Source organism: Microplitis demolitor, chromosome 8 (assembly GCF_026212275.2).
Source record: "Microplitis demolitor isolate Queensland-Clemson2020A chromosome 8, iyMicDemo2.1a, whole genome shotgun sequence".
Classification (NCBI taxonomy): Eukaryota; Metazoa; Arthropoda; class Insecta; order Hymenoptera; family Braconidae; genus Microplitis; species Microplitis demolitor.
In genome coordinates, this window is record NC_068552.1 from 8,250,889 (window position 1) to 8,268,660 (window position 17,772).

Sequence of the window (17,772 nt, forward strand, 5' to 3'; positions counted from 1 at the left end):
CATATTTGAAAATATTTATACTTAAAAAGAACAAAATTAAAAAGCTGATAAAAAGTAATTACTATAAATAAAGATAGACGTCCATGTAAATTACTGTATAAAGTTTAATTTCAATGAATAAAAATATAAATAATTTTAAAAAACTGTAATTATAAGAGAATAAAATCATTTTAATGTATTTAAAATATTTTCTTTAATTGAATAAATAAATAAATGAAAGTATGTAATTTTGAAGAGAACAAAAAAAATGACTATGAAAAAAAAATTCTAAAAACAAACATTCGCATAACTAAACATATATATACAAAAATTATTTTAAATAAACATCTCTATAATTAAAATATCTAAAAAAAATTAACTGTTTTTGAATATCTCTATAAAATATGATATAGATAATCAAATTTGAATTGATATTATATTTTATAGAGATGTTCGAAAACAATTAATTTTTTATAAATATTTTATTTATCGAGATGTTCATTTTTACTTAATTTTCTTATATACAAATTTAGCTATGCGAATGTTTGTTTTTTGGAATTAGTTTTTTCATAGCAATTCTTTTTAGTTCTCTTTAAAATTACATACTTTCGTTTATTCATTTATTCAATTAAAGACAATAGTTTAAATATATTTAAATGATTTTATACCTTTATAATTACAATTATGTTTAATTTTTCATGTTTTTATTTGTTATAATTAAATTGTATACAGTAATTTATATGGAGATGTATCTTTTTTTATAGAAATTACTTTATATTAACTTTTTCATTTAGTTCTCTTTAATTATAGATATTTTCAAGTTTACACGAACATTCTTTTTTCACAAATTTTTAAACACTGACCATATTTTTTTTAGTGACTTATTTAACAATTCATATTTATAATTTTACATTCAATTAATATACATTTATTTTTACATTTCGTAAAAAACTAGATATACATATTTTGATTTCCAGAGATTTTGTTTTTCCCGAAGCAATACTACCCGATAAGATCTAATAGCCAATATTGTATATATATTAGGGTGGTCCTTAGCAGGGATGTTTTCGAATTTCTTTGCTCCCAGGGGCTCGAATGCTTCCAAATGGATAAAAAAAAATTCTCTCAAAATTTGAGCTCTTAATATTAACTCTAAGATAATCCGCATTCCAACCGAAGTTTCTTATGGAAATAACATGGGAAAAATTTCTTTCGTTCTTTAGAATTTTCTAGCTCAGAGACAACTAATTCTAAAATGATGAAACATACATATTTTTATAGCGAATTTGATGCTCTACAAAAAAAGGTATTCAATGGTTTCTTGCTAAGTTCATTGGTTCAATAGTTATTCGAGCTCAAAATTCAATTTTTATATAAACGTTAATATTATCAAGCATATTTATAAAATAAATTTATGTTTTACGAAAATCACTTATATTTTTAATTTCTAAGCGTTCCAATTTTCCAAATCTTTGTTAGAACTTTTCAATGTAATCACCATTTAAAAGAAATAAAAAATATCAGTGGCTTATATATAATTTGAACATAGTGTTATTCATATGGTTAAGGTCACTCAAGTTTTGGAACGGTTTGGAATGAGTACGGGTGTTTTAAGTCTAAATCAGTTTAACTGGTGTAGAAATGGAGATTTTAAAAACGGTTTACTATTGGTGAGAAATTTGAAAGCTGTTAATGACATAGCTAAGCGTGCAGTTAAACTAATTGAAGATTACAATTGTATACTAAGCAAGAATCCAGAGCAGCAGCAATTTATAGTTGTTTACAAAATATAAGCAATATTATGTTAACACTCGAAAAAATTTAATCGTTGAAAATTGGAATATTAATTAATGTTTAGGATTCAAATGTTATCAAATTTCATCTGTACCTTAATTTAGTATTTTTAAATATTGAGAAACTTCCAATTTTTTAATCGAAAAAACGTGCGTGTTGATAACAGTTAAAAAAAAATGTGGGCTTAAGGAGCTTGAAAACAATAGTGTGAAGATATTTTTGAGCTCTTTGAGCTCGATAATGCTATTACATGCAGTTATTTTTTTATGATCTTTACAATCTCTAACAAGCTACATTTTATGCTAATGTTTGTAAATTTAAGAACCTAACATCATTAACGAAGAAGCAATTTTTAAAATTCAATTCCTGACTATGTTCAACAAAATAAGTGTATTGAGGCAGAAATCAATTTCAGTGATCAAAATCAAGATGTAAATAAGATTTGACTCATGTCAGACGAAAAATATATATATACAATATCCGAGAGAAATATTAAAAACTGTAATTTTTCAATTTTTTTTATTGACAATATGATTTAAATTAAAGAACAAAAATGACATCATATGATGATCGAAAGGAACCACAAAGAGGAAGAGTTGGTATGATTTCAGACACATGTTAGTACGTTATATTTTGATTTATGCGGAAAAAATAACACAAAATGTTATTTTTTTCACTTTTCAACGCTGATATCTTTTGAACTAAGTAACCGATTTTAACGTTTGATGTAACAATTGGCACGTTTCATTGAATTCTAAAGCCGATTGAAATTTGAAATCGATCAGATCAGTCGTTTTGAAGATATTTGGAAAAACCCGTTTTTTTACCATTTCTTTCTCCAACGATATCTCTCGAACGCATGAACCGATTGAGATGGCTAAGGTGGCAATCGAAGCATTTTTTCAAATTCCAGAGCTGATTAGATTTTGAAGTCGATCATTTAAGTCGTTTCTGAAAAATCACTAAGAAACTAAAAAAAAAAATTTGTTTTTTCCATAATTCGCCGATATTTTCAAGTCTACATGATCAAATGATCTGAAATTTTCAGGAAAGTTGACGACCGATAAGTTTTTTCGATTGCCGCCTTAACCATCCAAATCGTTTCATTAGTTAAAAAGTTACCAAGAGTTTACATACACACACACACATACACACACTCGGACATCATTCTAAAAATAGTCAGAATAGCTTTCTAGGGCCTCAAAACATCAACATCTGATGAAAACTCGATTTTCGAAAATCAGGGTGAAAACAATAACTTTCTGAAATCTTTGAAAATTTACAATTTTCTTATTGGGAAATTAAAAATTATATTAACATGAATTGATCATAAATAAAATAACTTAAAAAATAATGCAATAAATTTTATAGCACAAGTAGATATTTCATAAAAATACTTAATAATATTGTCATTTATATAAAAATTAAATTTTGAGCTCGAATAACTTTTGAACCAATAAACTTAGCGAGAAACCATTAAATACCTTTTTTGTAGAGCATCAAATTCGCTATAAAAATATGTATGTCTCATCATTTTAAAATTAGTTATCTCTGAGTTAAAAAATTCTAAAGAACGAAAGAAATTTTTCCCATGTTATTTCCATAAGAAACTTTGGTTGGAATGCGGACTATCTTAGAGTTAATATTAAGAGCTCAAATTTTGAGGGATTTTTTTTTTATCCATTTGGAAGCATTCGAGCCCCTGGGAACAAAGAAATTCGAAACCATCTCTGCTAAGGACCACCCTATTATATATATATATATATATATATATATATATATATATATATATGAATAACATGGTTAAATTACGACGCATGCGCACTACATTCATCTATTCTACTCGATTCTTCTAAACTCCCCCCACTCTTTAAAATATATAAGGCTTACTATACAATCAATTCCCCTTTTCGTCTATTCTAAACTTTCACTCAATGGTTCTTCTCTGGCGCTACCTCCCCTTTTCCGCCTCAAATCGTTCAATTTTAGCCTCCGTAAAGAAGTTTCACTTCAAAAACTTAGTCCACCAGAGTGCGCTGTAATTCGTATAAGCCACAAAAGTTGTTCTTTCTGAAGCCAAAAGCAGCCAGGAGGTCCGTACTTTCGGGTCGGGGATCAAGAAAATGAAATTTTATCAAAAAAGTTTTTCTTTCGATAACTCGTAATGTGCTCGATGGATTGATTTCATAATCTCATCAGCTCTGAAACTTTATGCCGCGTCGAATGCCACCGCAGTCATCAAAATCGGTACATTCTTTCAAGAGAAACCGTTGTAGAAAGAATAAAAAAAAATCGGTCTGTCGGTTGACCCTGCGGGCCAAAACTTCCCGCTGTTTTCGACCTCAAAGAGTTCGAAAACATTAGTGTAGATATATTTTCGAGCTCGAAGAGCTCGAAAATGCTATCACATGCAATTGTTTTTTTATGATCTTTTCAAGCTCTAACAAGTTACCTGTTATGCTGAAGTTTGAAAATTTAAGAATCGAAAATCATCAATGAAGCGGTTTTTAAAATTTAGTTCCTGATTTTGTTCAGTAAAATAAGTGTATTGAGGCAGAAATCAATGTCGGGGATCAAAATCAAGATTTAAATAAATTTTGACTCATGTCAGAAACAATAAAATATGAAATATCCGATAAAAATATTAAAAACGACGTTTCATCGATTTTTTTTTGTTGATAATATGATTTAAACTAAAAACCAAGTTCGATGACATTATATGATCGAAAGAAACCATAAAAAAGATGAGTTGGTATGATATCAGGCACATTTTATTACGTTATATTCTGATTTATCCGGAAAAAATAACATAAAATGTTATTTTTTTAACTTTTCAACGCCGATATCTTTTGAACTAATCAATCGATTTTGATAGTTGACGTTGCAATCGGCGCGTTTTATTGAGTTCTAGAGCTGATTAAAATTTGAAATCGATCGCGTCAGTCGTTTCGAAAATATTTAGAAAAAACCGTTTTTCACCATTTCTTTCTCCCGCGATAACTCTCGAACGAATTATCCGATTTCGATGTTTGAGGTAGCAATCGACGCGTTTTATTGAGTTTTAGAGCTGATTAGATTTTGAAGTCGATCGTATAAGTCGTTTTTGAGAAATCAATAAAAAACTAAAAAAAAAATTTTTTTTTTTTTTCGTAATTCGCAAATATTTTCGAGTCTATTCGAGCAACTAATCTGAAATTTTCAGGAAATTTGAAGGCCAATAAGCTCTTTCGATTGCCACCTCAACCATCCAAATCGATTCATTAGTTCAAAAGTTACAAAGAGTTTACATACACACACACACACACACACACACACACACACACACACACACACACACACACACACACACACACATTTACACACTCGGACATTATTCTGAAAATAGTCAGAATAGCTTCCTAGGACCTCAAAACGTCGACATCTGATGAAAACTCGATTTTCGAAAATCGGGGTGAAAACAATAACTTCCCGAAATTTTTGAAAATCGTCGATTTTCTTAGCGGGGAGTTAAAAAGTTTCTTTCTAGTTTCTTTAAAATTTCTCAAAAACAACGGTATTAATCAATTCCGAAATCTAATCATCTCTAGAATTTAATAAAACGCGTCGATTGCTACCTCAACCGTCTTAATCGGTTAATTCGTTCCAGATATATTGTTTGAGAAAACAATGGTAAAAAAAGAAATATTTGGAAAATCAAAAAGTACATGACTCATAATCCTCATTTATTATGAAATAATAAAATTAAAACATGAAAAATAATAATAAAAAAATGGTGGGAAGCACGAGTAAATTTAAAATATATACAATTTTCTTTCATAAAAATTTTTTTTTTTTTTTCAATTATATTAGTATTTTTTTTTATAATTATAAGAAAACTTAATTAAAATATCTTAATTAATAACAAAAAATATATATATATAAAAAAAAAAAGAATTGAATTGAAAAAATTTAAGCTTACCAATTAGCAATAATACAAAAAAAAACAGCTGTGCGAGGACAGTTATTCGCAAGCGCCTCTGGTGGAATAAATGTACGCATAATGTATAGATACATCACCATCCATGTTAATTTTACATAGATATATGTGTATATATATATATATATATATTGAGACAAATCGCTTTTCTTTTGCGATTTTTACCAGCAGCCACCAGAATTCGTGGGTTGAACCCTGGCTTAGGCTGGCCTCTAACAAATTTTTATTTTACTTGGACAGAGCAGTGGGCTGGGGTTTTTGCAAAGCAAAGACCCGCACTTATTCAAACTCGACATCGTATATGAAAATTTATCAACTTACCTCACGGCTTATTATTTATAAATTATTTCTTATAATTACTTCAATTATCTTATGCAGCTTAATCAATAGGTATTGGACCTTATTACATAATTTTACCAGTATTTTAAAATGTGAATGAAAGATAGTAGGTAGAAAGGAAAGTTTGCAAGTTTATTGCCAGTTATAATAATTTCAATTACTTACAATAAATGTCTCTGAATATTACAATAGAGGTGGTCCGAATAACAATGGATGGCCACGTGGAAAGCGTTGGTTAATATACTCAAATAATAAACTGATTTTATATTTCATAATTAATACGCTGATGCTACAGATGTATCAGCGGTAACGTAATAATGAACTTAACAAATTAAATATATTTTAAACTCAAATAATAATAGTATACGATATATAATGAGATCGCAAGCTAAGTTGCCAGTTAGATATAAAGTACTATAACTAGATTAAATAATAATAAATTGATACAATGCAAGTAAATTGCCGGCTAGTAATTGAGTAATTCAGAATATTCAAATACGTCTAAACGCTACTAGATCCAAGATCGAAGTGTCTGACCGATAATTGAGGGCCTGGGACTCGCCTCTGAACTCTGTCCCCACTTCACCCTTACGGTCATGCGTCAACGTGAAAATTAGTCATGTGACCACGGCACTATGACTTGTGTAGTTTCAGACGACAAGAAGACGGGGAAAAATGGGAACCGCAAGGCTGAGGACGACGAAGACAATTCACTTTGTCTCAATATATATATGTATATATATAACTTTATATTTAACTGGCAACTTAGCTTGCCATTTCATTGTTTATTACATATAATTATTTTAGTATAACATACGTTTAATTTATTAAGTTTATCATTACGTTACCGCTGATACATCTGTAATAATCGTTTCGAGCTTAAGGAGCTCGAGAACAGCGGGAAGTTTTGGGGCTGGCCCTCAGGGCCAACCGTTGCCTAGATTTTTTACTTTCTACTGTCAATGTTTTTACATAGAAATAAGTGGCTGTTTGAAAAATATTTATGCATGAATACCATTTTCATCATTAGAAAAAAAATAATTTATCTAACAATGATTTTAATGGATTATAAAGATTTTTTATAATTCATTAAAACCGTCGATAAATAAATTGTTTTTTTCTAATAATGAAAATTGTATTCAGGCATAGATATTTTTCAAACAGCCATCCATTACCATGTAAAAATATTGACAATAGAACATAAAAAATCAACAATTTATACAATTTATCTCAATAACCCATGAAAATTTCATAGTACTTCAACTTAAAAGCCTAATATCTCAAGAAATATCGACCTTAGCAATTTGGTGCTTCATAACTTTTTTTTGTAGGAAATTGAATTTTTTAAGAGGTTGTCGTTTGTATTTTTTCTGCAACTCTTGTTATTTACGAGATTGGGCAAAGAAACGAGAATTTCGAAAATCAATTGGGTTTAGTGACCCGTACTTTCTCGCCAGTTCAAGTCACAATTCCGTCACAACAGACACTTTTGTAGGAAATTCAATTCTGAAAAAATCCTATCATTGCCAAAGTTTATACCATGAAATCCTCTGAGCTGTAGAATATTGAACAATAAAAATCAAAGTTTCCGTCTATTTCAAATTGGGAATCATTTTACGCATTGGTGAAGTACTTAATATGAATATTACTGAATTAAATTTCCGGAAATTTTTAACTTCCCGCTGAGAAAATTGCAAATTTTCAAAAATTCGGGAAGTTATTGGTTTCAGTCCGATTTGTGAGAATTGAAATTCCAACAGATGTCGACGTTTTGAGGTTCTAGGTAGCTATTCTGACTAAATTCAAGATGATGTCCGAGTGTATGTATGTATGTATGTATGTATGTGTGTATGTATGTATGTACATATTCTGTAACTTTTGAACGGATGAACCGATTTTGACTTTCGAGGTGTCATTCGATGCGGCTTATTATTCACTATAAACACTGAAGATTTGAGCTTAATCGGTAGGGCACGTTCGGAGATATTTCAAAAATAAAATTTTTTCAAAATTTTTTTTTTTTAATAACTTTTAATTCGCCTGATGGATTGATTCCAAAATCTAATCAGCTCTAAAACTTTGTAAGCCGCATCGAATGTCGCTTCAACAATCAAAATCGGTTCATTTGTTCAAGAGAAACGAAAGATTAAAAAAAAAATTTTTTTGGTATTTTGGAAATTTCTCAACAACGACTCAATAAATCATTTTCAAAATCTGATCAGTTGTAAAAATCAATAAAACGCCTTGATTGCCACCTTAAACGTCTCAATCGGTTTATTTGTTCGAGAGATATCGTTGTAGAAAAAATGGTAAAAAACGTTATTTTTCGAAAACAAAGGCATACAAAAGTATTTTCGAGGATCAAGGAGCTCGAAATGGGCGGGAAGTTTTGGGGCTGGCCCACAGGGTCAACCGACAGACCGATTTTTTTTTAGGTATTTCCTACAAAATTTTGAGGTGAGAGTAAAAAAAAAAAATAATCGCAATACAAAACACCCTAATACATACATTTATAAACTTTTGAGTGGTGTTATGTCCCCGTGAAAATTTTAAATAATTTATTAAGTTTATTTTTGATTTTTAGAAATCTATAGATTTCTAGGAATAACTTGTTTCGGGGGATTCACGAGGAAACATGGATGTAAAATTTTACATTAATAGATTTTTCGTGGATTTAAATTTTATTTAAACACATATTTGATTATTAAATATTTGATCAAAATTAACAATATTAAAATTATTTAAATTCATACTTCGATTATTCTTATTCTGTATAACATTTTAAAAATCTCTAAATAGCATAAAATTATTTTAATGCCACGAATTTCAATTATTCTTGAAAATTATATTATTTCATAATTTACAACTTAAAAATTATTATTGAGATTCGTAATATTTTGTAATGAGATTTAAATTATCGAACTAAAATTTGATTATTCAAAATAATATTTGAATTAACATATTTAAGTTATTATTTAACTTCGTAAAATATATTTTTAATTCTCAAACTGGAATTAATTATTTAAAGTTATACTAGAATTAACATAAAAAATCTGGGCGTCGGTTGACCCTGCGGGCCAGCCCCGAAACTTCCCGCTGTTTTCGACCTCAAAGAGCTCGAAAACATTAGTGTAGATATATTTTCGAGCTCGAAAATGCTATCACACGCAATTGTTTTTTTATGATCTTTTCAAGCTCTAACAAGTTACCTGTTATGCTGAAGTTTGAAAATTTAAAAATCGAAAATCATCAATGAAGCGGTTTTTAAAATTTAGTTCCTAATTTTGTTCAGTAAAATAAGTGTATTGAGGCAGAAATCAATGTCGGGAATCAAAATCAAGATTTAAATAAATTTTGACTCACGTAAGAAACAATAAAATATGAAATATCCGATAAAAATATTAAAGCTACGTTTTATCGATTTTTTTGTTGATAATATGATTTAAACTAAAAACCAAGTTCGATGACATTATATGATCAAAAAAAACCATAAAAAAGATGAGTTGGTATGATATCAGGCACATTTTAGTAAGTTATATTATGATTTATCCGGAAAAAATAACATAAAATGTTATTTTTTTAACTTTTCAACGCCGATATCTTTTGAACTAATCAATCGATTTCGATAGTTGACGTGGCAATTGGCGCGTTTTATTGAGTTCTAGAGCTGATTAAAATTTGAAATCGATCGCGTCAGTCGTTTCGAAAATATTTAGAAAAAACCGTTTTTCACCATTTCTTTCTCCCGCGATAACTCTCGAACGAATTATCCGATTTTGATGTTTGAGGTGGCAATCGACGCGTTTTATTGAGTACTAGAGCTGATTAGATTTTGAAGTCGATTGTATAAGTCGTTTTTGAGAAATCAATAAAAAACTAAAAAAAAAATTTTTTTTTTTTCATAATTCGCCAATATTTTCGAGTCTATTCGATCAAATAATCTGAAATTTTTATGAAAGTTGAAGGCCAACAAGCTCTTTCGATTGCCACCTCAACCATCTAAATCGATTCATTAGTTCAAAAGTTACAAAGAGTTTACATACACACACACACACACACACACACACACACACACACACACACACACACACACACACACACACACACACACACACACACACACACACACACACACACACACATACATACACACACTCGGACATCATTCTGAAAATAGTCAGAATAGCTTCCTAGGACCTCAAAACTTCGACATCTGATGAAAACTCGATTTTCGAAAATCGGGTCGAAAACAATAACTTCCCGAAATTTTTGAAAATCGTCGATTTTCTTAGCGGGAAGTTAAAAATAATTTTTAACTAAAGAAAACTATAATAATAAGTTATTTGTATAATTAATAATTGATTAATAGATTTTTTTATTTCATAAAGTCATGGACCATTGATTCACTTACTCTGATAACACGAGTTGATCGTGAAAAAGTTGTTCATTCATTAGTTTCTGACCGACTTGACGACAAGTTATCGACAACTTCAGCTTTTGCAACTTTTGGCTACAAGTTACCGCCAACTTTCTCAGAAAGTTGGCGCCAGTATGGAGCCGCCACTGGAATGCAAGTTTCTGAGGAAATTGAAAGGAAACTTACCGACAACTTATGATTGCCAACCTTTGCAAGCAACTTTTGTCACCAACTTTCTCAGAAAGTGACCGTCAACTTTTTGGATTTACAACTTTTGCCACCAACTTTCTCAGAAAATGTCTATCAACTATTGGAGGTACCAACTGTTGGTGGTCAACTTAGTGTCCAGTTGCGGCTGCAAGTTTCTCGTCAGTTTCTCGCCAACTTGGCTATCAGGGGACAGTATCCCAATGTTGCGAATCGATAATCGGCCAGTCATAAGTAGCCATTCATTGGCCAGCCATCGGCAGCGTCGTTTAAAATATTGAATGGCTGCTGATAATTAACCATGCTTGGGCCATTACTAATTGCCAATGCTTGGCCGAGTGACGGCAGTCAGACATCGGCCAATCTACGGCATTTTTTCCATTAACGGCGACTTCGCACGGGCGTGTTCGAATTTTTATTTCATGATGTTGATATTATTATTATTAAACTGAACTTTTATAAATTTTATTTAACATTTACATTTTAAGTTACAAGTGTCCGAATTTTTATTTCATGATTCTGATATTATTAAACGAAACATTTTTAATTTAATACTCAATACTTCAATTTCACCCGGTTTACTGATTCAGTTTTTCCAAAATTTCTTATGCCTATTAATTATTATTTTTGTCTCATACCTTTTGTTATTAATATCGCTAACACTTAATTTTCTCTTTTTTCTCTTTATTGTAGAGAAAGGTGATTACACTTTGACGATTGCTGTGAAAAGAGAGCGAATCTTTTCTTTTTGTTACTAGGGCCCAAAATTTTGTTATCTGCCCCTCCATATTTTTCACCTTGGTCGGTACACGAATTATTCTCCCCACTTCTAAGATTTTCCTTAACAGAAGTTTTGACGTTCACGTGGCACATTGTATGTTATAAAATTTCATGAATTAAAATAAAATTATTTCGAAAATTATAAAAATTAATCGGACATAACAATTCTTTGTTAATAATATTCATTTTTGATTTTAAATCCGTAAATCCTATCTCCATAATTCGGACGAAGTCAAAGTTTTGACTTCCTTATGCTATGGTGACGGTTTCTACGGCAATGGTTGCTGACGTCATCTGGTAATAGTCGATTGACAGAACGCGTTTGGTAGATAATTTATGTGAAGAGAGAGTTCGGTAAATTGCTCAAAAGCTCATTTAGAATAGTAGATTTATAAAATCCGTTCTTAGTAAGCATCTAGATTGAGAAAGGAATATGTGTGTCGAATTTTAAGTCAATAGGACCTATAGTTTCGGATATTTCGTTAATGAGTTAGTGTGTGAGTGAGTGAGTGTTATTTCACTTCTATAAATAAAAATTTTTTATTTTTTAAATATTATTTTATAGGTGATAATTGTAAGTATGACAATCTAACAATCAAACGTATTGAATTTGGATGGCAAGAGTCAGAAACTGTTTGGTGTGCTGGCGATACACCACCAATCCAATTAACAGATAATGCGCTAATAATAATTTTCCAAACTGATAAGTTTGTTCAGAGAAGAGGTTTCCAATTCACTTATTTTGTGAACGGTAACTTTGTAGATCTATTATCAATTATTAAGACTAAATAATTGTTATGCTGACCACAATTAAAAAGTAAATAATAAAAAAATTATCATCAGAATGTGGAGGTGAAGTAACAAAAGAAGAAATCATTGAACCACCTTATTCTAAAGACTTATTAACATATTTCGGAAAACTTAATTGCACTTGGATTATACGTGCTCCAGTCGATAAAAGTATCGTTTTAAGATTTGAAATGTTCGAATTAGAGTATAGTAGCAGGTACGTGTAGTAAAGGTGGTACTAATGGTTAACCATTCTTGAAATTTAAATAAAAAATTATTTACTAATTGTGATTTTATCATTTTTTTTTTCTTTTAATAAAGATGTTATTTTGATCGTTTAATGATTTTCGAAGGCGCAAATATTAACGATTCTGCAACACTAGCTACATTTTGTGGTAATTTGACAGAATCATTGCCTGTTATCAAATCTATTGGCAATACAATGACAGTTAGTTTTAATTCCGATGAAAATAGACACTTTAGAGGGTTCAAAGCTGCGGTAAATTGAAAATAATAAATTCATTTAATATAATCAATTGATACTATACTACATATTCAATTTTATTTCATAGATTTTGTTTACAAAGAGCAGAAAAAGTGGTTGTGGTGGTGATCTAAATTTAACGTCATCGCATACTTGGAAAACACAGGCGGGAGCAAAATATGATCCATTTGAAGATTGCTTGTGGACTGTCTCTGCTCCACCTGGCAAAAATATTGAAATGACAATTACAAGTATGGATCTTCAAAATACTCCAAATAAAACTGCATTACATGGTGGTTCTTGTAATGGTGATTTCTTAGAGGTATTGAGCAAATTAAAATGTCTGACGAATCTTAAATGAAAAACTTGATTATGGTTTAGAAAAATGACTTTACACATTTTTCAAAGTTTCGTGAACTTCCATTAAGAATAACTATTATTATACTTGTTTTTCACCACATTTTTGTCGATAACACAAAATACACGAGTAAGCCTTGTAGTCTGAATGATGAAAATTGATGAGATAAACAAGAAATCTTACCAATTTTCCAAAGTAAGTTTTTAAATCATATAATAATTCATTTATAGCCGTAAGATGGACGATGGAGCTTGGAAGGTAAATTGAGTTATAGGATTATTTGGAACTCTTGAGAATGTCAAAATTATCATAGCCCTATTTCTTATTAACAATATAGTGTATTAGCGAATCAATTTTACTCGATAATTTTTTCAGTACCATTGCAAACATGGGTGTGTTAACATAATATTGTAATTACACACACACACACACGCGCGCGCGCACACACACACACACACGCACATACACTAATCTTTAAAAAAAGGACAGATTACTATTGCTTACCTTTGTGTTCATATATTTATAGTTCTCCCAGAAAGTGAGTCACCGTCAATTTTAACCACCACTTTTATAAAATGAGTCAGATCTCTCGCTGTTACTTCCTTTTATCATTGTAAAACAATATTTTCGTCGAATCCCGATGACGACTTACTCTCTGGGGGGACTCTATCAGAGATTTTATTCAGGAATATTAAGTTGTTTAACCAATAATATTATTTGTATTATCGTTAGTGTCAATTGCTAGCGGATCAACTACCGCTTAGATCAATTATCTCTCAGATCAATTTTCGGCGGATTGATTATCACTAGGATCAATTGTCCTCGGACCAACTGTCAGGTAGCCAGACGAAACAATCATACATTATTGCACAATATATATGCTACACAAGTTTTAGTGGTTGACTTAACAATCAATGCATGTAAAAATAAGTACATAAGCAAATAGTGAATGTTTGCACGAAACTTTGAACTAGCAAAGATAATAATGAAATTTAGCTAATTTTATACGTTACATATGAAACTATAGATTATGAATGCTTAAAAGCACTATTTCATCTATAATAATACTAGAAGAGTGCTTATAAACACTATCTAATCAAGTTATATTCAATTCAATTAAATTTAGAGTATTTTCGATTTGCCGATACATGATCGCTGATAAAACCTGTTCCATCGCAACATGTATAAAAACGGATTTTTGCTAAGTATAAATATGTGGAGTCACGGTTTTAAACAACTACCAAAATCTTCAATTACATTTATAAAAATATAACTTGTTGTGAATTCAGATACGTGATGGCAAAGGTCCATTTGCTGAATTAATCGGAAGATTTTGTGACAATACAATACCACCCGACCCTATTATTTCTTCATTAAATCATTTATGGATTAGATTTTTCAGTGATGGTGAAATTCAAGGATCTGGAGTAACAGCACGTTTTGATATAGTCAATTGTAACTAAATATTTCTAATACACTCATAAAGTAAACAATTTTTTCTAATGATACAAATTATCACTACGAAAATATATTTTGATAGCACTTTGTGGGGAGACAATGATATCGATAGGCAATACATCAAAAGTAATAAGCTCTCCCGAGTATCCAGCTGATTTTCCTTTAGGTATTCGATGTAAATGGATTATTACAACGCCAAGTAGTCATGATATTCATGTTCACTTCATAGATGTTGATATGGAAGATTCCGCTGATTGCTCAGGCGATCGATTACAAATTATCGATGAAATGGTAATTTCATATATTATATTAATCACAGTAATTTTATTATTGGCTTATGTGATTTTCATGTATTACTTTTAGAATAACCAACACATAAGTCAAGATTTTGGTGAAGACTTTGTTTATAGTGGAAAACATGGACAACGGCCTATGATCAGATTAGTAAGCACCAGTTACATTGACTTTTTTTCAATTTGTTCTAAAAGCGATGCTGATTAGATTGGAATTCATTTTTTATTTATTATAACTTGTTATAATTATGAAATTTAATTTAATATGAAAATCTTGTTTCTTCAATTACAACATTTACATATGGGTGATTCCACCAAATAAAGTTATTTTTACGGGGCGACCCTCGACGATTTGATTCAAACTTTGTGGAGTCTTTCCATGTATTTAAAAAAAAATTCTCTGAAAATTTGAGCTTTTAATATGCAGCAGTTTCAAAGTTATGATTTTTTGAATTTTTTAAAAATTTTTGTTCTTAACTTCTTCATTACTTTTTTTGAAGGAAACAATTTAAAAAAAAAAAATGATCACATAATAGTTTTTCGTAGGAAAAATTCTCACCTTTCCAACGAAAATATCGATTTTTTATTTTAAGTTACAGAATACCCTTTAAAAGTCGTTTAAAATAGGAAAAACGATTTTTATGACTGTGCGGCACTTGATACATCTAATTTGATATTTTTTTCTGAAAGCTGAGACCTTTTCCGACAAAACATGTAATTTTCACGATGTGCATATTTTTTGTTTGAACAAAATCAATAATCATTTAAATACAAGTCATTGATTTTATCGTTTTATCAAACTATATTGGTTCATTGTGTGGCAAGAGATGAAACAAAACGATATCAGATAAGAGTGAAGTAGGCTGCCCAAGCCGTAGGCAAAAGCTGACAATGACTGCAATCCGAAGTCATGTTTCATCTGGTGTTACACACTATTTTTTTCATGATTACCTGCATTAAAAATTAGTTTCAGTGGCAGCAGCCAGTTAGAATTAAGTTAATTAAAGATCGATGGTGTGTTCAACCATAATTCTATGCGTAGCTTATGATTTGCAATTTATAATTAAATAAAAACCATAAATGCTCTTTATTATTTACACAAATTTTTATAAAACTTGTTGACAAAGTTAGAACTGTCATTGAGGGAGATAACATTAATAGCCTGAAATCATTTTTGAACTAAACCCAAGAATTAAAGTTCAAATCACTAATTCCTAAACTTGAAGCTTTGATGCTGGTATCATGAAAAACAGTTTTATAATTTTTGTTGTCAGAGCTTTACTGCATATACATACTAGAAAACATATCCTCACACCGCAAGATTTATGCATCCAGGCTATTCAAAATTTTACCGGCGTTGATTTCACTTTTATAACCAACTCTTATTGAAAGAAACGATTTAAAACGATTGAAAAAAAATTTTTAATACTTTTTAATGCTTTTGAATACTTTGAATACTTTTTAATCACCCTTTTAATGACCATTTAACATTACAAATCGTTTCGAATCGTTTCTTTTAATCAAGGAATAATGACTTTTTGTAGAAAATAAATGTTTTAGACGTACGATACTTAGAGTCAAATACGGTGAAAGAAACACAAGCAGTACACCTTTTCTTACCTATTGTTAATAGCCAAGGATATATTTGTATTAAAAATGTATCAAGATCCTCAAAAAACCTAAGAATTAAAGTTTTTTAATCATTGGGAGTTTATATTTCATTTAATTTTGTTCAAATAAAAAATATGCACATCGTGAAAATTACATATTTTGTCGGAAAAGGTCTCAGCTTTCAGAAAAAAATATCAAATTAGATGTATCAAGTGCCGCACAGTCATAAAAATCGTTTTTCCTATTTTAAACGACTTTTAAAGGGTCTTCTGTAACTTTAAATAAAAAATGGATATTTTCGTTGGAAAGCTGAGAATTTTTCCTATGAAAAACTATTATGTAATCATTTTTTTTTTAAATTGTTTCCTTCAAAAAAAGTAATGAAAAAGTTAACAAAAATTTTTAAAAAATTCAAAAAATCATAACTTTGAAACTGCTGCATATTAAAGGCTCAAATTTTCAGAGAATTTTTTTTTAAATACATGGAAAGACTCCACAAAGTTTGAATCAAATCGTCGAGGGTCGCCCCGTAAAAATAACTTTATTTGGTGGAATCACCCATATACATCACCTTGATTATTTCGATTATTTTTAAACATAAAACACCATTTTAACTAAAAATAGTTGAAGTATTCGTAAATTATGCTCAACACAGGAGTCGGAAAATAATGTTAATAACTATTTTTCTTTTTTTAAGGGAAAACATAATCCTATGGCTGCTTATACTTACTGTTCAAAATTCCAATCATATGATTATTACAGGTTTTCTATAAATCTATTGAATTACTTTCTTAGAAAACAATGGATCATCTTTTAAATTTTAATATTTTTCGTAGTGGAGGAAGCGAAATCGAAATCAATTTGAAATCTACAAATGATCATCCTAATAAACCAAGGAAATTTAAATTCGAAGTAGGATTAGCTGATTGTAGTCGTAATTATACAAGTTTACAAGGAAGAATTATACATCAAGGATTTACGGACTGTTGGATGCATATAACAGTACCACCTGGAAACACTATTTCACTATACTTCAATTCTTTGAGACTTTTCGATGTGTCTGAATGTACACGCAGTTATTTACAAATCCATGATGGTGATTTTAGTGCTCCATTATTAGCAACGTTATGCGGTATGCAAGTACCATCGCCAATTTTCAGTACAACCAATAAGTTAAGTCTACATTCGGTATCAGAACGTGGTGTTACATGGGAAAGTTATGATATTTTGTATACATCAACTGATAAAGGTATTTCATTACTAACTCATATTCCCTAAAAAATTAAT

General features: G+C 29.9%; 1 protein-coding gene across 2 annotated transcripts in view; it reads left to right on the top strand.

Annotated features, from left to right (window-relative positions):
• The window catches only part of LOC103577995 (cubilin-like), a 318,246-nt gene that overhangs the window by 248,017 nt on the left and 52,457 nt on the right, over nucleotides 1-17,772 (top strand). For both annotated transcript variants that reach the window (XM_053741631.1, XM_053741632.1), the window contains exons 37-45: nucleotides 12,058-12,243; nucleotides 12,336-12,498; nucleotides 12,603-12,780; nucleotides 12,854-13,087; nucleotides 14,413-14,578; nucleotides 14,664-14,872; nucleotides 14,945-15,025; nucleotides 17,183-17,247; nucleotides 17,322-17,734. In XM_053741631.1, coding sequence (XP_053597606.1) covers nucleotides 12,058-12,243; nucleotides 12,336-12,498; nucleotides 12,603-12,780; nucleotides 12,854-13,087; nucleotides 14,413-14,578; nucleotides 14,664-14,872; nucleotides 14,945-15,025; nucleotides 17,183-17,247; nucleotides 17,322-17,734 — 1,695 coding nt within the window. The remainder of the gene's footprint in view (nucleotides 1-12,057; nucleotides 12,244-12,335; nucleotides 12,499-12,602; nucleotides 12,781-12,853; nucleotides 13,088-14,412; nucleotides 14,579-14,663; nucleotides 14,873-14,944; nucleotides 15,026-17,182; nucleotides 17,248-17,321; nucleotides 17,735-17,772) is intronic.